At 44.5% G+C, this 19,494-nt stretch overlaps 1 protein-coding gene across 1 annotated transcript in view; it reads right to left on the bottom strand.

The window, feature by feature from the left end:
- phf21b (PHD finger protein 21B) overlaps window positions 1-19,106 on the bottom strand; it is a 112,418-nt gene extending 93,312 nt beyond the window's left edge. The window contains exon 1 of the mRNA XM_056277612.1: window positions 18,222-19,106. Coding sequence (XP_056133587.1) covers window positions 18,222-18,275 — 54 coding nt within the window. The 5' untranslated portion in view covers window positions 18,276-19,106. The remainder of the gene's footprint in view (window positions 1-18,221) is intronic.
- Between the last annotated feature and the right edge of the window lie 388 nt (window positions 19,107-19,494).

The following is a 19,494-nucleotide window of genomic DNA, read 5'->3' as shown; positions in this document are numbered from 1 at the left end:
GGTGGTGGGTTCATAACAAGCGCACCAGTGTGTGCATGGCAGCGTGGTCTCCTCTGGACCACTTCTCACTCCATGGTTATTGGTGCGTCCCTGGGCCCAGGTGGGGAGGGAGGTGCGACAGTGAAGTGTGAGGGGGAGATCGGGATGCTGAGGGGCACATCGGGTGTCGGCCCACTCCTAAGAGGCTTAATCCCATTGGTGGGAGAGTGTTATGTGATCCAGCTACTTTCCCACCACGAGGAAGCATCACGGAGACAGTGGTAGGAAGTGAAAGGTGGTGGTGAGGCCTGGGAGACAGACACACAGCTCAACACAACCAGCTTCTACCCTCATCTGACTGTCTACCCAATCCGAAGCTGTAAATTCCCCCATCCAAACTTCCCTCTCAATATTTAAACAAGGTGACCTCTTTAGCTAGGAGGATAAATAAAACATTAGATAGGAGCCCAGTTAACACAAAGCCTGAGACTGGGGGAGCAGATCACACCAGACTCACGTTCCACCACAAGTGCTGTGGTGGGTCTGTGCCAGTTCATACTGTTGACATGCTTTCTCAGGACTATCGGGGGCTTGTGAAAGTTAGACTGCAGAGATGTGGTCTGCTGCTCCCCCGCTGCAGGAAACACAGAAGGGACACACGGACACACACACACACACACACACACACACACACACACACACCTGAAACTAATGGAGGGGCAGGACGCCCAAATAATGAGAGGTTCTGGGTACAGCTGTTTACCTCGATGGGTTTAACACTGGTGAGGTGAGCACATCCACTCTGACGAGACCTCACACCGTCCTGACAATCTAGAGGAAGACCACACCCAAAACCAGCACCAGGCCCAGCAACCAGAGCCCCATCCACTCTGACGAGACCTCACACCGTCCTGACAATCTAGAGGAAGACCACACCCAAAACCAACACCAGGCCCAGCAACCAGAGCCCCATCCACTCTGACGAGACCTCACACTGTCCTGACAAAGTCTAGAGGAAGACCACACCTAAAACCAGCACCAGGCCCAGCAACCAGAGCACCATCCACTCTCACGAGACCTCACACCGTCCTGACAATCTAGAGGAAGACCACACCCAAAACCAGCACCAGGCCCAGTAACCAGAGCCCCATCCACTCTGACGAGACCTCACACTGTCCTGACAAAGTCTAGAGGAAGACCACACCTAAAACCAGCACCAGGCCCAGCAACCAGAGCACCATCCACTCTGACGAGACCTCACACCGTCCTGACAATCTAGAGGAAGACCACACCCAAAACCACCACCAGGCCCAGCCACCAGAGCCCCATTCCAACACACAGGACATCCAAACACATAGACGACAGGGACTCACTTCACCAGACTCATGCACATACATACACATTCTCTGTTAACACCACCTGAGGACGACACAAGAGAGAGACAGAGACAGACAGACAAATTGAGAGAGGGAGAGACGGAGAGACAAAGTGAGAGAGAGTGAGAGAGACAAAGAGCAAGAGAGAGACAAAGAGAGAGACAAAGAGAGAGAGAGCAAGAGAGAGACAAAGAGACAGACAGACAGACAGTCAGGCACAGACAGACAAAGAGAGAGACAGACAGGCAGACAAAGAGAGAGAGAGCGACAGAGAGAGCGTGTGCAGGCATATTAGAAGCATTACGGCTGCAGTAGTGTCTGAAGGCGGCGGTGTCCTGGTGCAGTGCATGCTGGTACATGTAGTAACTGCTGGACAGGCTCTCAGAACAGGAAAAGACGATTTTCTCTGTAAGTCGGAGATACACCAAAGAGCGCCAGGTGTTCATGGACAATACAGACCATAGGTACTTCCTGGGTGTGCACATTACGAGCAGGGAAGTTTCCCTGTAACAGTCTTGGTATTGTCAGGTGCACTGGATAAGAGTCCACCAAAAGGGTAATAATACTTTTATCAAATGTACCGAGTCATGCAAGTCAGCTGTTCACTATGAACCACGTGACTAAACTCAGCAAAGCAGCTGCATATAAAGAACCCATTGAAGGATGCTTTCAACTGCAGTGTTCGGCAGATATAGTAGTTCTTTGTTGAGCTCAACTGTCCTCACCTAAGGGTCTGATAGTGATAATATTTTCTACATAGAGTGTGAGCCTCACTCTCCCATCAACACACACAGACACACTAAGTGCTTTTCTCATTTTTTGAGATATCCACTCTGAACTTCAGGGGAAAAAAAGCACTCCTAATGTGAAAAAAGTTCCCTTGTTCACCTTCACTGTTGAAACTCTCTCCTGAAGACGTTTGGAATGTTTTTTTGTTTTTTGTTTTTTATGGTAACAGTCAACATAATTTTCTGTAGGAAGGAGTTAGAGATGTTGGAGATAATGGAGATGTTGGAGATGATGGAGATGATGGAGATGTTGGAGGTGATAGAGATAATGGAGATGCTGGAGATGTTGGAGATGATGGAGATGCTGGAGATGATGGAGATGTTGGAGGTGATGGAGATAATGGAGATGTTGGGCGTTTGAGCAAAGGCGCCAGCATTTCGGGATAGTGTGTCTTTTCAGCTGGGTCCTCGGACTGATGCATGGCGATGGTGTCAGCCCGGTAAGGCCTGCTGGGATACTGCGCCGCAACTCAACTGGGTTATCAACACAAAGGCAAGCTGCAAAACTGTATCAAGCAAAAGTCAATACGGCTGTCACTCTTAATGCTTTGCCCTTTACCGGAAAGAAAAATTTCTCGACAAGGACAAGATTACATTCTCCACCGAAAAAATTACTCCTGCCCTTTTGCATGTGAATGCTCTGCGTGGCTTATACACGTTGAGCACCTCTTCATTATTTTCTAATTGCTTTACCAATAAGCCGGACTTTTTTATGTATTTATTCATTCATTTTTGCTCCTTACTCCATTGAGAAGATTGTGCTCTGGTTGCAACCAGGGAGAGCTGAACCTTATACATTCACATATTATTCACTTGTGTCTTCGGAATTAGCTTAAGCTACACGATTCTCTATATAAAATTATATAAAAAAAAATTTTTTTTAAAAACAAAAATAAATAAATAATCATATTTTTTATTTTTCAATAAAATAAAAATAGTCCAAATAAAAAAAGGACAATAAAAAAAAAGAGTGACAGTAATGAGATAAGGAGCAGCAGAAGAACAAGGCAGGGACGGCGACTGCAGTGATTGATTCCAACCTGGCTGTTCGGAAACACACACACACACACACACACACACACAGGTGACAGGAGTAAAATAGAACGTGTTGCTACTATACCGGGGGGAGGAAGCTTGAGGAAGTTCATTAAGAGAGGCTTCTGAATGAGGCTGGCCGAGCCCACCCGGGTTCCAGAGAGGCCTGAGTCGCTGCAGCTTCTGTCCCTCTTGCTCATAATTACACTAGGGTGTGTGTAGTCAGCCACACTGGCCCTCATTCACACCTGACTCTAAAAATACACCCAGTTCTCACACTAACTGGCACACACACACACCATTACACACACACACACACACACACACACACACACACACACACACACACACACAGTAATAACATGGGTTTTCCTCCTCCTGCCCAGTGTTGCACTTCCCCAAACACACAATCAAAGGATTCCAGTGTAAATGCAGCACCACAGAAACACATTCATGGATCCAGCTGATCGATCAGCAGCTTTGAGTTGGGTAGAAAGCTCTCCTCATGCCATTACCCACTCAAAGTTGTGTTACTGCAGGAACCATGTGAACCGAACACCAATAAATATCAGAAACTACATCTATCATAGTAACAACTGCTGCATTAGAATAGTCAGCTGTGCCAAATGCAACTGAAGGAGCTTTGGAAACATCAATTCAGCCAATATAAACTGACTGAAGAAACTTTACCTCCCCACATGGTAGTCACACGGTAACCACATGGTAAGCACTTGGTAGTCACATGGTAGTCACATGGTAGTAACAAGGTAATCACATAGTAATTGCATGGTAGTAACATGGTAACCACATAGTAGTCACGTGGTAGTAACAAGTAACCATATAGTAATCACATGGTAGTAACAAGGTAACCACATGATAATCACATAGTAGTCACATGGTAGTCACACGGTAACCACATGGTAGTCACATGGTAACCACATGGTAGTCACATGGTAGTAACAAGGTAACCACATAGTAATCGCATGGTAGTAACAAGGTAATCACATGGTAGTCGCATGGTAGTAACATGGTAACCACATAGTAATCACATGGTAGTAACAAGGTAACCACATCGTAATCACATGGTAGTCACACAGTAACCACATGGTAACCACATGGTAGTAACAAGGTAACCACATAGTAATCACATGGTAGTCACATGGTAACCACGTGGTAATCATATGGTAGTCACATGGTAACCACATGGTAATCCCATGGTAGTCGCATGGTAATCACATGGATGATAGTCCAGCAAGAGGAAAAACTGTCATCCCCTTGACATAAAGTGTTCAATGATGGTGAGACACACTGATGAGCAGGGAAACCACAACAATTAACTTTGGGCCTGCGTGAAATTGAGCGATGATATGTACTTCAGCTGAAAATACCATGACCACAAAGGCCAAGTAGTGCTCATAAACACAAGCATGAAAACTACCCAGCTGTGTTTGTTTAGCACACACACACAGTGGAGAACCAGGCGCACACATGAAACACATGCAGGCAATTTTCCACAGCTTCTCTTGTAGCATAATCAGAGCTCTGCACACCCTCGGCTCTATATGTCTACTTCCTGGAAGAGGAGAACAAGACAATGTGATTTTGTAGAAGCATTGTACTTTTCCAGTCCTGACACGTTGGAAGGCAGACAACCTGACCCTGCTCCTGCTACTGAAGTAATGTTAACACACCAGTCCTCCACTTCCACTTCCGTGTCTCCGTACCACAGCTGTACGTTCATTCCTACAATTATACAGTATAAATATTAACATCTGCTGGAGACGTACATTTCAGGGGGGGGCGCTGATTATGGGTATTCTTTTTTTAACTTATCTCTCAAAGCTGGGAAGGATAGTTTCTTCGGGGATATGTGGTGAAATCAGGGGCAGCATATTTAATTAGAAATTACCTTTGCCGTCTCATATACACCCTACCTCATTCCAGCTTTCACTTGCTAGTCATGACTAAGTGAAGATAGCTAGTTAGCTTTGTAAGCTACAGCGTATAAAATAGACTGAAGTAGCCAGCTCAGTCATTCTTCCAAGAGTATTCCACCTTCTAATTGTACCATTAAAAGCCACACTGGTAATAGTGGTGATCCTGCCCAACTCTTCTGCTATTTTTGCACTTTAATAAATGATAGGTTGTGATGTCAATACTGCCGTCTAACTGATGCCAGTCAATTACACAGTTCTTTTCCTTGCAAAGATAATAAATAAATAAGAAATGTATGGTTCAGTGGGTCCAAATTGTTTTTATGGTTTGACATGTTTAACCATTTGTTTCATTTTTGACATGATAAAAACATTTGTATTGCAGCAAAATGTTATGACAGCTAAATAGTGGCAGGCTGAAATGACTGTTACCTTTCCTACCCTGAGCTGTCATCTTCAAATGAAATCTGGACACTTCACACATCGCTGGCTTAATGACAACCTGTCCTCAACACCACTTCCTCAACCAATACAATATCCCCATGCTGTTCAGAAGTCGTGTTTCTTGGTATTTACAGGATATGGATGCACAAAACGTGGCTACAAAAGAATACTGGGTTCATCCTTCTCTAGTTCAGAAGGTGGTCCAGATATGACAGTAGTCCTCACATCTTACACTGCAATGTTGTAAGCAAATATGTCAGAATTAAGCAACAGGCGACCACTGGCCAACTATGCCTTGCAAAGAGGAAGAACTCCATAAATCATTAGTCAACCTCATGGAGAGACAAGTTTTTAACACTGAATAAGACATTTATTTTACGCCAAAATAATATAGATGTCTTCTTCGGCAGTCCATCGAAACGATGATGACTGTGATGCAGTTTAAGCTCAGCAAGCATGCCTGTGGGCCATCAGGCCGCATTAGAGTGACAATATCGTCCACATTTGTCAAAGACGAATGTTGTTCAAGTTGGTCTATTATGTCTTGCATGGTGGGCCTTATCATAGGCTTCTTGTCTCTTTTGTTCAACAGCTGTTCTCAATCGCCTTACTGTGGAGCGCCACCTCTGTCTGTCCAGGGCCACTGTCACCCAGCTGGAGTCATCTATGCCGCAGATCTTCATGTGGCGCTTGAGCATATCTTTGAAGGGTAGCTTCTGGCCTCCCTGCTTCCTTTTTCCCTGGCACCGCTTCCCGTAGAAAACCTTTTTTGGTAGGCGGTTGTCTGGCATTCTCCTCACATGGCCGGCCCATCTGAGCTGGGAGGCTGTTATTAGGGCTTCAACACTGATAGTACAGCAACGTCTCAATACTTCCACATCAGGCACCTTGTCTTCCCATCTGATTCACAGCAGCTTTCACAGATGATGAAGCTGATAGGCCTATAAACGAATTCTGCATAATCATTTTATGACATACTGTTTTCTAAATGAAAAAGCATAGCTACATATACACACACACACACAAACACACACACACACACACACACACACATTTTAAATACAGAAATCTCCCTCTCACCCTTTTTCGGGTGGTGTGTCTTCCTCAAGCTCGGGTCCTCTACCAGAGGCCTGGGAGTTTGAAGGTTCTGCGCGGTATCTTAGCTGTACCTATGACTGCACTCTTCTGGACAGAGACCTTGGATGTTGTTCCTGGAATCTATTGGAGCCACTCTCCCAGTTTGGGGGTCACAGCCCCTAGTGCTGCTATTACCACTGGGACTACTGTGGATTTCACCTTCCACATCTGAACTAGTTCTTCCTTCAGTCCTTGGTATTTCTCTAGTTTCTCGTGCTCTTTCTTCCTTGATGTTGCCCTCACTCAGGATTGCTACATCAATAAATACTGCTGTCTTCAGTTCCTTGTTGACCAATACGGTGTCTGGTTGGTTAGTCAGCACCTGCTTGTCAGTCTGGAACAAGAAGTCCCACAGGATCTTAGCTCTGCCATTCTCAGCCACCTTTGGTGGTTTCTCCCATTTGGACTTGGGGACTTCTGGTCTGTATTCAGTACAGATATTCCTATACACTATCCCAGCCCCTTGGTTATGCCTTTCAGTGAACGCTTTCCCAGCTAGCATCTTAAACCATGCTACTAAATGCTGGACTGATGCTGGACACTGAAAGGTATAACCAAGTGGCTGGGATAGTGTACAGAAATATCTGTACAGAATACAAACTGGAAGTCCCCAAGTCAAAACAGGAGACACTGCCAAAGGTGGTTGAGAATGGCAGAACAAAGATCCTGTGGGACTTCAAGTTCCACACTGAAAAAAAAAGGTGCTGGCTAACCAACCAGACATTGTAGTGGTTAACAAGGAACAGAAGACAGCAGTAGAGATCGATGTAGCAATCCTGAGCGAGGGCAACATAAGGAAGAAAGACCATGAGAAGCTAGAGAATACCAAGGACTGAAGGAAGAACTCGATCAGATGTGGAAGGTGAAATCCACAGTAGTCCCAGTGGTAATCGGCGCACTAGGAGCTGTGACCCCCAAACTGGGAGAGTGGCTCCAGCAGATTCCAGGAACAACATCGGAGGTCTCTGTCCAGAAGAGTGCATACCTAGGACTAGCTAAAATACCACGCAGAACCATTAAACTCCCAGGCCTCTGGTAGAGGACCTGAACTTGAGGAAGACACACACCACCCGAAAAAAAAAGTTATATATACATACATTACATGCATACATAACGAGGCAAAAATGCTATTGGCAAGTCAGATGAATTGAAACCTCAGTTTGGATGGTGAATCGTTTTTGTCAGTTTTTTAGAAAATCCCTGCACACCTATCAAACATTAATTCAGACAGTTAAGACAAAGTTAAAAGAACATAAATTGCATAAAGCCTATTGGATGTAACTTGCATGGGTTTGTAAATTGTGCTGTCCCTGAACTCCTGCGTAACTCCTTAGAGGAACTGACTTAACCCAGACCAGACATTTACAAAACACTCTAATGTTTCAGTTTTAGCCTCTACAAAGGTCTCACAAAGGAAGAAAGTGTTTTATCTCCTCATCTATACCTTTAAATTTATGATCTAAAATTAGAATTCTTGAATGACTCCGCAGCAGTTGTATTATAGCTTTGACAACTTGCCTCATAATGTCTCTCATTGATTGCATAAAGCTCTGTCTTTCTATTTGTTACTCTACAGAACAAGTTTGTGGACCAGATTGAGATCAACTCAACACAAGATCAAAACACAACAAATAAAGAGGCTGCCATTGTGGAATGGAGGAAGTGATGCAAGTTAATGATTTTTCCCCTCCTGTGTACTTAATATTTCCAGGCACTATAACTTTGCTTTGTGATCAAGGGAATATGAAGCCCTGCCTCTGTGTACCAAGCAGCCGGCACTTGATTTCCTCACCTTAACACGGGTTCAAACAAAGACAATAAAGGATTAGCCTGTGAAGCTAACGCACTTTATCATCTCTGCTGCTCACTTTATTTACTTTGTGTTGCATTTTCACAGTTTGCACTTTTGTAGTTTATCATTAATCACATAACAATTGGATAGAAGTACAGGCTAATAAGCCGATAGATCCCGATGCTAATCTACAAGTTCTACCAAGATTAAAACCACCTCCCTGGGCCATGTAGCGTTACAAATGAGGAATGGGAAAGAGGAGGGATTTTTTTTTTTAAGATGTCCATCTACAAAAAAAAAGCAAAAGTGAACAAAAAAAATGGTTCAAAGTTCAAAGGTTCAAGCATGTTAGCATTTTTGTTTTCCTGTCCTCTGTGCACTAGTGCTACTACTCTATACAGACTGTACAGGAAGAATGTGCTGGTTTAAAGGTCTTCTGTCTCAGTCTCTCAGATGTGCCCAGGGCCTCTCTCTTCCCTGCTGTGCATGTGCAGCGAGTAACTACAACAAAGCTCTGCCACTGCTGAAGCAGCGCTACAGGCCATCCTTCACAGTCGTGGGACCATATGAATAAATACAAGTTCTTCAGCTCTGTTATGTTATTTCCACACAAATCCAGTTACTTTACAAAATATTATGCATTACAAAACCTCTCCAATAAATAACGCTGAGCTGTATGACAGGAGGCAAAAGTACGTTTGAAAGAGAAGGTAGCTGTTGTATGGAGACGGACTAGTCACAGACATGTCCAGGTAAGAGTGTACAGCTGCAGTCATTCATTGCTCTCATCTTCCCCATCTGTTAAATGGGAATATGTGCATCTCTCCTTTCACTCTCATCTACTGACTCATGTGGGGCTCCTCCTCCAGTCTTTTTTTCTATTCATCTTGGCTCTCTCCATCGCCCCCTAGCAGTCGTACCCCACTCCTGCACCGCAGGGTAAAAATGGACTCAGTAGCTGGTTGCAGCATGTATATGTCATTACCTGATGATTATATCCACATACAGATTATCTTTTAAAGTATGCTGTTAAAAAAGCATGCCGTCTCAGGGTCTGTGGTGAAAGGATGCTGGATGTGATGCCAGATCTAAAGCCTGCTACAAAGACTTCAAACGTGCATTAAGAATCAGAAGGACGCTCAGGCTGAGTTGGTTTCCCCTGCTGTCTGGCTGGAGCAACACATCAGAGCAATTCAAAAACCTCCTTACAACTGGCTAAATTTGGCGCCATTTTCCACCTCTCGGTAAAACTGTTTCAAATAAGCTTTAACTTTCTTACCAGACAGGGTTTTGTTTTTCGGTCACGGCATCACAAAAACTAAAAGGGTGCATTATGAACAAGAACCTTCCTTGTTGGTACAAGTAAGTTTTTAAATTACGCTTATGCACTGGAAAAAAGATAGAGTGCTCCTGCAGGAGTGTGTGTGTGTGTGTGTGTGTGTGTGTGTGTGTGTGTGTGTGTGTGTGTGTGTGGAAGGGGGTGGGTCTGGCATGGCAGTCAACATGGGTTAATTCATTGTAGCCTTCCCTCTGCCTGCCAGCAGAGCCACATCAGCACTTTTCCCCGAGTCCCTGGAAGTGAGTGTTTGCTACACAGTAATAAGGAACCGTCATACAAATCCACAACTGAGGGATGATACAAACCTGTCAATCGTAGCATGCAGTTTTAGCACATGGTAGGTGCTTTGCGTTGTATTAACCAGTGTTATCATACAAGTAAAAATGATCTCCATCTAGAAAGCTGCTCAATTTTCCGCTTCCGATTTGCAACAGGAGTGACCTTTAACTCCAAGTTCAAGTGTTTAGAAACTGTCCATACAACGCCGTTAGTGATGACACTAGATCGCTACTCAGATCTGGAGGCCACGGGCTCTGAATACATGCCAGCAGCCAGAGGTGAAGAGGAAGACATGAGGTAGACGGTCAGAAAGACTGCCTCTCCTGCCCCGTGAGAAGACTCCCTCCCTGAGGAAGACTCAGCACAGGGTTTCCTCCCTGTTCCTCTTAACTCAACTTGATCAAGCCTTCCAGTCACGATTAACAGTAATCTGCAAACAAAATAAAAAGTGGGGTGGGGTGCGGGGGTATTGTAGTTCTGAAGTGCACAAAGAAAAAGCAGCATTTCCATCCCTTTCTAATATACTCACACACACACACACACACACACACACACACACACACACACACACACACACACACACACACACACACACACACCTCAAACAGATCACTCACTTGTTCTCGCTGCGTAACATGTGTCTATCATCCTCACATCTCCACATGGAGATGTGAGGATGATGGTGACGAGATGTGCAGTGCAGAGGGGTCCTAGCCGGGCTGCCTCGCTGCCTCTGAGGCTGCTGCTGACAGCCACAGCATGTCCACCGGGACACGCTTACTTTTTTGAGCTATTAAGCAAGACAACGAAGATTGAAATTAGGTTGCCGTGAATTTGAGACAAACAAAGGATGAAAGGAGGATGAAAAACTGAGAACAAAATGTGTACATGTATTGATGTGCATGAGCCTTGAGGGACCACCCTGGCCCACGATAACAATGTTCCCTGCCAAAGCAAGTGTTAGTCCAGCAGAAATCCCTAAACCTTCCTCCAGTTTAATCTGCCCCGCAAAAGCCTGTAATGAGCCATCCTGGGATTAACCAGTTGGTGTGAATGCTGGGAAACTTTCCCCCAGTCTGGCCACAGCAGGACCTTCTCCAGAACCTGACTCGGCACACAGGGTGCTCCATCCACAGCTGGGAAGGGAAGAGATCTAGGAGGTAACCTGTTCCCTCGCAATAGGCTGCCAAATCTGACAGCCCCTCCCTGAAGTCTGTAGCCAGGCCCAGCAGGACACGGGGGAGGAGGGAACACTATCACTGCTTCCCACTGGGGGCAATGAACTGCCTTTCCGGCCCTCTCAAATGTCCAATTACTGAGCAAAACTGGTTGTCTGACACGATGCACTTTTAGTGGTGCAGGCCATCATCTGACCATGGGTAACTGATGTGTGTTCAACGGGACGTAGTTAACTATGTCCTGATCAGCAGAAACAAAACTTAAACTCCATCATCTTGTTTTATTCTGCAACTGAAATAGGGCTTATGTAGCCTTCAGCAGATATTAGAGGATCTAACAAAAAAAAGGTGGACTGAGCTGAATCATCTATTTGCTGAATCATCATTGTGGAAATTTCACATGAGCAAATGTCTAATATAGTATTGTTGAGTATTCAACATAAATATAGCCTGATATTGATTTGGTAAGAAGACTCTTTCTTGACCTCTTCTATGATCCTGGCTTATATGGTCAGATATTTTTGTCCAAATAATGCATTATATCTATATATATAAATTCGTTTACTTTTTAATCTACCTCCTCCTTTACAGGGTCAAACTAGGATGGGCTCTATCCTGTTGGGTGGAAGGCAGAACAACACAGATATTCCTCACACTGTCATTCATGGCTATGACATCTGCATTTCCAAATCACCCAACATGAAACATGGTCCTTCTCACAGTCCAAACCCACATGAAACATGGTCCTTCTCACAGTCCAAACCCACATAAAACATGGTCCTTCTCACAGTCGAAACCCACATAAAACATGGTCCTTCTCACAGTCCAAACCCACATAAAAAATGGTCCTTCTCACAGTCCAAACCCACATAAAACATGGTCCTTCACACAGTCCAAACCCACATAAAACATGGTCCTTCTCACAGTCCAAACCCACATGAAACATGGTCCTTCTCACAGTCCAAACCCACATAAGACATGGTCCTTCTCACAGTCCAAACCCACATAAAACATGGTCCTTCTCTTAGTCCAAACCCACATAAAACATGGTCCTTCTCACAGTCCAAACCCACATGAAACATGGTCCTTCTCACAGTCCAAACCCACATGAAACATGGTCCTTCTCAAAGGCCAAACCTCACATGAAATATGGTCCTTCTGACAGTCCAAACCCACATGAAACATGGTCCTTCTCACAGTCTAAACCCACATGAAACATGGTCCTTCTCCTAGGCCAAACCTCATATGAAACATGGTCCTTCTCACAGTCCAAACCCACATAAAACATGGTCCTTCTGACAGTCCAAACCCACATGAAACAGTCCAAACCCACATGAAATATGGTCCTTCTCACAGTCCAAACCTCACATGAAACATGGTCCTTCTCACAGTCCAAACCCACATGAAACGTGGTCCTTCTCACAGTCCAAACCTCACATGAAACATGGTCCTTCTCACAGTCCAAACCTCACATGAAACATGGTCCTTCTCACAGTCCAAACCCACATGAAATATGGTCCTTCTCACAGTCTAAACCTCACATGAAACATGGTCCTTCTCACAGTCCAAACCCACATGAAACATGGTCCCTCTGACAGTCCAAACCTCACATGAAACATGGTCCTTCTCACAGTCCAAACCCACATGAAACATGGTCCTTCTCACAGTCCAAACCCACATGAAAAATGGTCCTTCTCACAGTCCAAACCTCGCATGACACATGGTCCTTCTCACAGGCCAATCCTCACATGGTTTGGACTGTGATAAGACAAAAGGAGCACTTGGAGAAAAACAAAACATGAACATGTGGAAATAGCCAGGATCAGACCCAGGACCCTGTTACTGTGAGGCACCAATACCAACCAGTAAACACCATCATGTGTGTGTGTGTGTGTGTGTGTGTGTGCATCCATGATAAAGTGAAGCCAGCAGCTGGAAGGGAGTAAACCCTGATGCCAGAGTACATCCCAGTACACAGGTACATCATACTACCACCTGACCCATCCTCTTCCCATCCGAAATCATACAAAAAAAACCCCCACAGATTATTTTGGCGACCTCTTGACTCATTGCAAACTTTACTTATGTATCTACTTGCAATTTGAAGAAAAAAAAACTAATTTGTTTAATACACACAAAAAAAAAGCTCCAAGGATTCAACCATGCAAAAATCAACCAAATCCCATTGCAATCCAGCTGATTCAAAGCATTTTTCTGCAGATAGCATGTAGAGATGGTCAGAGACAGAGTGGCCTACCTCCTCCATCAGCAGGAGCTGCCTAAGGTACATCACACCCATCACGGATGGTTGCATTCCTCAGGCTAAGCCCCCCTTTACAAACAAATCCAAGCAAATAGCTCCTGACAGGCTGTTGAATTGCTGTGGAGCTGAACAGGACTCCTCCACCACCGGTCTGCTTTCACATCCTCACGCTGCAGCTTTTTATTAGCTTTTAAATATCAAACTCCATGCCAAGCTGTCACTTTATCTGTTTGACTAACACCGAGTCTCACCTAACTTCCCCTGCATCTGCACTCGATCGCCTTAGTCACCGTCCGCAGCCATCTCTCCTACTATGTATGCACAGGTTCACACAACATCTGGCTATCCATTTTTCTCTCGTTCCTCTTTTTAGTCCCTAAGTTTTCACCTCCTCAGTGGTCATTACCCTGCATGACAACACATACATTTAAAACCCAACAACAATGTGGTGATGACCATCTACACTGACAACACCCAACAAGTACTATTTTATTCTGACATCTATAGTAATACCCTGCAAGATGTCCTGTGCAGTAGGGGTGTAAGAAAATATTGATACACTCGAGTATGGCAATATTATGTTTTGTGATACTGTATCGATTCTCAAAACCACTATATCGATTTATAATTGTTTACATGTAAAGGTTAGTGACAACATGTTGTGTTGTGTGTAGCCCCACGACTGCTAGATAACAGTGTTGTAATCTATCTTCAGCCATTTGACTCTTCCACTAGAACCCAAAAACGTAAACTGAGACAGGAAGTAGCATAACACAAAGAACACAGGCCTATGAAACCACAATATATCACCTGTCTTACAGTATCACGGTATATCACCTGTCTTAGAGTATCACGATATATCACCTGTCTTAGAGTATCACAGTATATCGCCTGTCTTACAGTATCACAATATATCACCTGTCTTACAGTATCACAATATATCACATTTCTTACAGTATCACAATATATCGCCTGTCTTACAGTATCACAATATATCACCTTTCTTACAGTATCATTATATATCACCTTTCTTACAGTATCACAATATATCACCTTTCTTACAGTATCATTATATAGCACCTTTCTTACAGTATCACAATATAGCACCTGTCTTACAGTATCACGATATATTGCCTTTCTTACAGTATCACAATATATCGTTTGTCTTACAGTATCACGATATATCGCAATATATTGAATTGTACCTCCTGTACCGTGATTCGTATCGCCAGATTCTCACCATACACAGCCCTACGTATGCCGTAATAGACACAGGTCCACATCCTGTGAACTTGGAGAAGAGGACTTAATGAGGAAGACACGCAGCAAGGCAGGAGCATCACCGGTTGAAGAAGCTGCCTTTGAAAAAAGTGGTCTTGGAGATCGCATGGGAGTCAGATGAAGACGTCCTTCTTCTACTGTGGACCGATCAGCTGAGCTACTATAAACAAATCTGAGTGTTGACCCTACAAAAATAAAAAACAACTTTGCAAGACAATAAGTGCAGCACAACTTTCTTGACAGTAAACTGGTTCAGTGATGCAACACAGAGCAAGTGGAGCAGAATGAAAAAAAATCAATGAGTCCTTATTTTAAAGTATAAAACATGGCTGTCAAGGATTAGTGCTCTCAGTTCAGGGTGACTTTGTTGAAGTGCGGCCCTGCTGCAGGACCGTCACATACGAGATGTTTATGAAACCCGCAAACATCAACCTGAAGAATCTGTTAAAAAGAAAAATTCAATAAACGGGAAGAAATAATTAAAACATGTATCTGGTTTTTTTGGATGAGCCTTTCCTCCTCATTTCTGATTTCAACCAGAACGCCTCTTCAATAGAAAAGTGTGTCGCTGTCACGTGTGTGAATATTGTGCATCCTTCATGCTGCACACGTGTGCTGGTTTCATCCATTACACCTGAATATCATCACAACACATTCTAAGTTCCAACTGAAATGCAGTAACTTGCCAAGACGCTTGTGATTCTTCTTTTTTTATCCCAAAGCACGTTAAACTGCCTTCTGTTGTACCTTTTGGTATTTTAGTTTAGTTTGTCTGCTTGTGTGACGGAAAACACTGAGCTGCATGTCATGAATGGAAGGTGCTATATAAATCATGTTTACTGTTGCTGCTGCTGTTGTTGTCGTTGCTGTTGTTGTTGTTGAAATTGCTTGTTCCACATTTTGGGTTTGTTTGTGTGTGAGAAGAGAAACAGGGCCATCAACTTCTAAATCTTTTACACACACTAGTGCTCATGTAAGGATTTCTCAGCTCGTCAGGATCGCAAATGCTACTGAGACAATGTTGTCCTCAGCTGCAACACACGAACACATACTCATCTGCTCAGTGCAACACTAATATTTCACCACTATTTCACCACTATTTCACTACTATTTCTCAGCTTCGATTAAATATGATTTAAAGTTGAGAGAACACACAGCACGGGTTGTTTTAATGCATCACGTGTTGGCATACACTGTCACTTTGCTTTGTGTTGGGGCAAATGAAATGTTTTAAAAACAACTTAATTCAACAGAGATGTACAACTTGGGCCTGGTGATTAAAGTATACATTCAGTCAGAACCAGGGAATATTTTTTACACGAGCTAGCCTGGCCCCACGAGCTGGCAGCGTCCATTTAAAAGCTGGCTACAGAAATGTAGAGGTCATATCGGCTGGTGGGAGAAACAGAGTTACTTCTCTACAGTGATTAAACAGCCCTGTGCAGTGCTGACTGGGGCATTCTGTGTCTCCTCCACCCTCCCCCCTCCACCTAAAACAGCATCAAAGCAATCAAAATGGTAATGTTAGGCATGAATGGGGCCCATCCCCCCAGCACGACAAACTCTGCAGACTTTTCTCCATGTTGGGAAGAAACCACCCCTTCTCTCTCAAAATGGAACCGTCCACTACCAAACCGAGGCGCCTGACGAAAACACAGTAACAAAACATGATGTCTGCACTGGCTTATTCACAAAGACACACGGACGGACACACGGCGCTGCACGGCGGCCGTCTCGGACCCGTGTCGTCGTGATTTACTGCAAGTTTAAACTGGCTTCCTGCAACCACCCGGGCGCTGCTCAAGTGCTGGAAACTGCAATCCACAGCAAAAGGGATCGATTAAACTCCGGCGGACGCAGGGGGGCTTGTGATAAAAGAGACAAAAAATGTCCACATACAACAGCTGCTCGTCGACTATTTTCCCAACACTTTCAAAACAACTATGTCATCCTGCACAGCATCGATAACTTCCCCGATTACAACGGCCCGAGGCGGCGTTATGGTGCCGGTGTTACATGGCAGCTGTCCGCGGTGCTGAAACAGCCCGACCACCTTCATAGACGCCGCTTGTGCTAAAAACTGCCGCTAAGCCTGCACACACGATGGCAAAACGGAGTTTAAAACACTTGGGGTTCGTCTGAAGTTAATGTAGGGCACCGTTCGGCATCGGATAATAAAAAGTGAAAGCGTAGTCGTGGGCAAATCAAACGCAGCCCTGGCGTCATGTGACCCAGAAGAAATAATACCTCCGGACTAAGTACAAAGTAACAAAACGGGTATAAATACACACATGATAATAGATTCCACCATCATCTGCTCGGACAGAGCCAGCAAACTTAACGCTCGGCGTGTCCCTGAAGTCAGCAGATAGTTGAGCTGCTCCTTTATTAGCCTACTCTCCAGAAACATGTCGACCTGCTCAAAATGGACGCTAAATATTTCAACATTTCACGTTACACAACTTAAGTATCGACACCGACACTGCGATGGTTCCAAGATGTCGTACAACAGCACAGATTTCCACTCTGCACTTGTGAATCCACCGCCTTTTTACACCACAATTCGGTATAAACACGGTCTTTAATGGCCACGGAGGCACCAAACGTGCACATAAAGCCTGCGAGACGAGCGTGTACGGGCTCCGACTTGTTTTGGGCTTAGGGCAGTTATTCTTGTTTGTCTTTCGTGCAGCTGTGTGTTAAACTCTCCGTCCTACAATTGGACGAAACCTTGTCAGTGTGAATGGTAAATAACGGGGAAGTCGGGCCATCCGATAATGTCGCCGAACAAGAAAACTTCGTGAGACGATCGCGTCGTGAAGATTTTCGGCAAAGTCACGATGAGGGCAAAGCTGGGGGGACGCCGACGACGGAGGAAAGATTTATCCCGATAAACTTTTACGCACAGTCACAATTCCGCCGCTTTGGGAAGCGGCTGGGGTGTTTCAGAAATACACGTTTTACCTGTGGGTCTCGCTTCGTCTACGCAACGAGTTTGTACGCGGAGAGGGGACGCAGGGGGAACCGCAGAAAAGTGTTTCAAGTTGGTGTGTAATGGATGAACAAAGCGGCGAGCACACGGCGACTCCGTCCCTTCACCTCATAAATATTCAGGTCGCGTCCTGATCGCCACACAGCACCGCCGCATTATCGCTCCAAATTCTTGTTGCTCGGAAAAACAACCTACGACAATGCTAAAAGTACTCCAAAAAGTACAGAGCTGCGACTCTGGAGTCCACGTAATGTCGTCAGTATACACAACCACGGCCCGTTCCGTGTCGCATACTTGTTTGTTCGCGGTGTTGGGCTCAGACGTTCCAGCCCCACATTTCCTCCACACCGCTCTCAGCTGCTCCCCACGCCAACAAGGCTAAAATAACACGATGTTTCCTTTACCTGATGACATTGGATTTCTACTTTCAGCGCCTCTTGCAGGCCTTGCAGTTCCATCTTCCCACTTCGAAAGCACTTTTTCCCACTTTCGACGCGACCGAGACGAAGTTAAAGTGAATTAAAGATTTTTTTAAAGCGGCAATAACAATTGAAAGAAGAACTACTCGGGCTGCAAAGCAAGTTCTCGCTTCTTTACAGGGTAGGACTCATCACCCACTTTACGCCCGTGGAAAAAGTGCTGTAAACACGGCGGAAAGGCGTCGGCGCTCGGTTACTTCCATCCCAAACGTGTCTTAACGCCGACGTGTCCGACAAAAACGTCGTGTACCTTTTCTTTTGATAATTTTGACTTGAAAAAGGGGGACTATATTTTGTCCGCGGCTTGATTTCACTTTGCCCAGGGAAAAGTTGCGCTTCGGCTGTCAATGCTAATTCTAAAGTTCCCGGATGGAGCAGTGAAAGAACAGAACTCTCCCCCTCAGACATGCGCACTGGCCCCGCAAGGAAACACTCAATGGCTCCGAACACAGTGTCAGTAGCTGCTTCAACTCACCGTCTCACGTAGGAGTGAAATGTGTGTCCTGTCACAGTCATCATGCACAACCTGAAGAAAATTGTGCCTCGTTCCTCTGGAAACAGCCACGCTCACAAGTCCATCCAAAGCCGTGTGTTTATCAGCATGTTTAGAAAAACGTGTTGCTCAAAAGCCTAATTGTAATTTGTTTGTAATTTGGTATAATGAATGCGTATGACTTGCAAGTTACATGATTATAAGGCTATCTAGGGGTTGTTAAAAGTTTAACCACAACTGCCAAAACCATGTATTATGGGACTTATTGGGCTATTTCTTATTGGACAATATCCAAACTATATCCAAATTATGCAACACTAATAAATATAACAAACTTAAAAAAACCTGACCTGTCTGTTTTGACCAGATAAAACCTTTCATTTCACATACTCTTAGAATCTGTGAATAGAATTGTCTGTGAGTAGCATAGCATGTGTGCTAATCAAAGGCCTAAGAAATAAATTAATTTCAGCATTTTTAATAATACACAAACGTGTTAACAGTAGGCTTTATCCGGTCATTTTGGAGAAGCGGCTTTACTGTGTTCGAACTTATTTGAAGAACACGAAAATGTGGAGAAAAATAATTTTCTTTTTTTTCCCCCATTTCCACTCTGACACCCCTCAACCTCCTGCCCAAAGATTTGCCATCTTCCCCCTCTTGTGTTCGCCCCGCCTTCGAGGCACACACAGGTCAAGTTGCGAT

Source organism: Lampris incognitus, chromosome 3, assembly GCF_029633865.1.
Source record: "Lampris incognitus isolate fLamInc1 chromosome 3, fLamInc1.hap2, whole genome shotgun sequence".
Taxonomy (NCBI): Eukaryota; Metazoa; Chordata; class Actinopteri; order Lampriformes; family Lampridae; genus Lampris; species Lampris incognitus.
The sequence above is the reverse complement of the archived record's forward strand: the minus strand, read 5'-3'. Positions and strand labels throughout refer to the sequence as shown.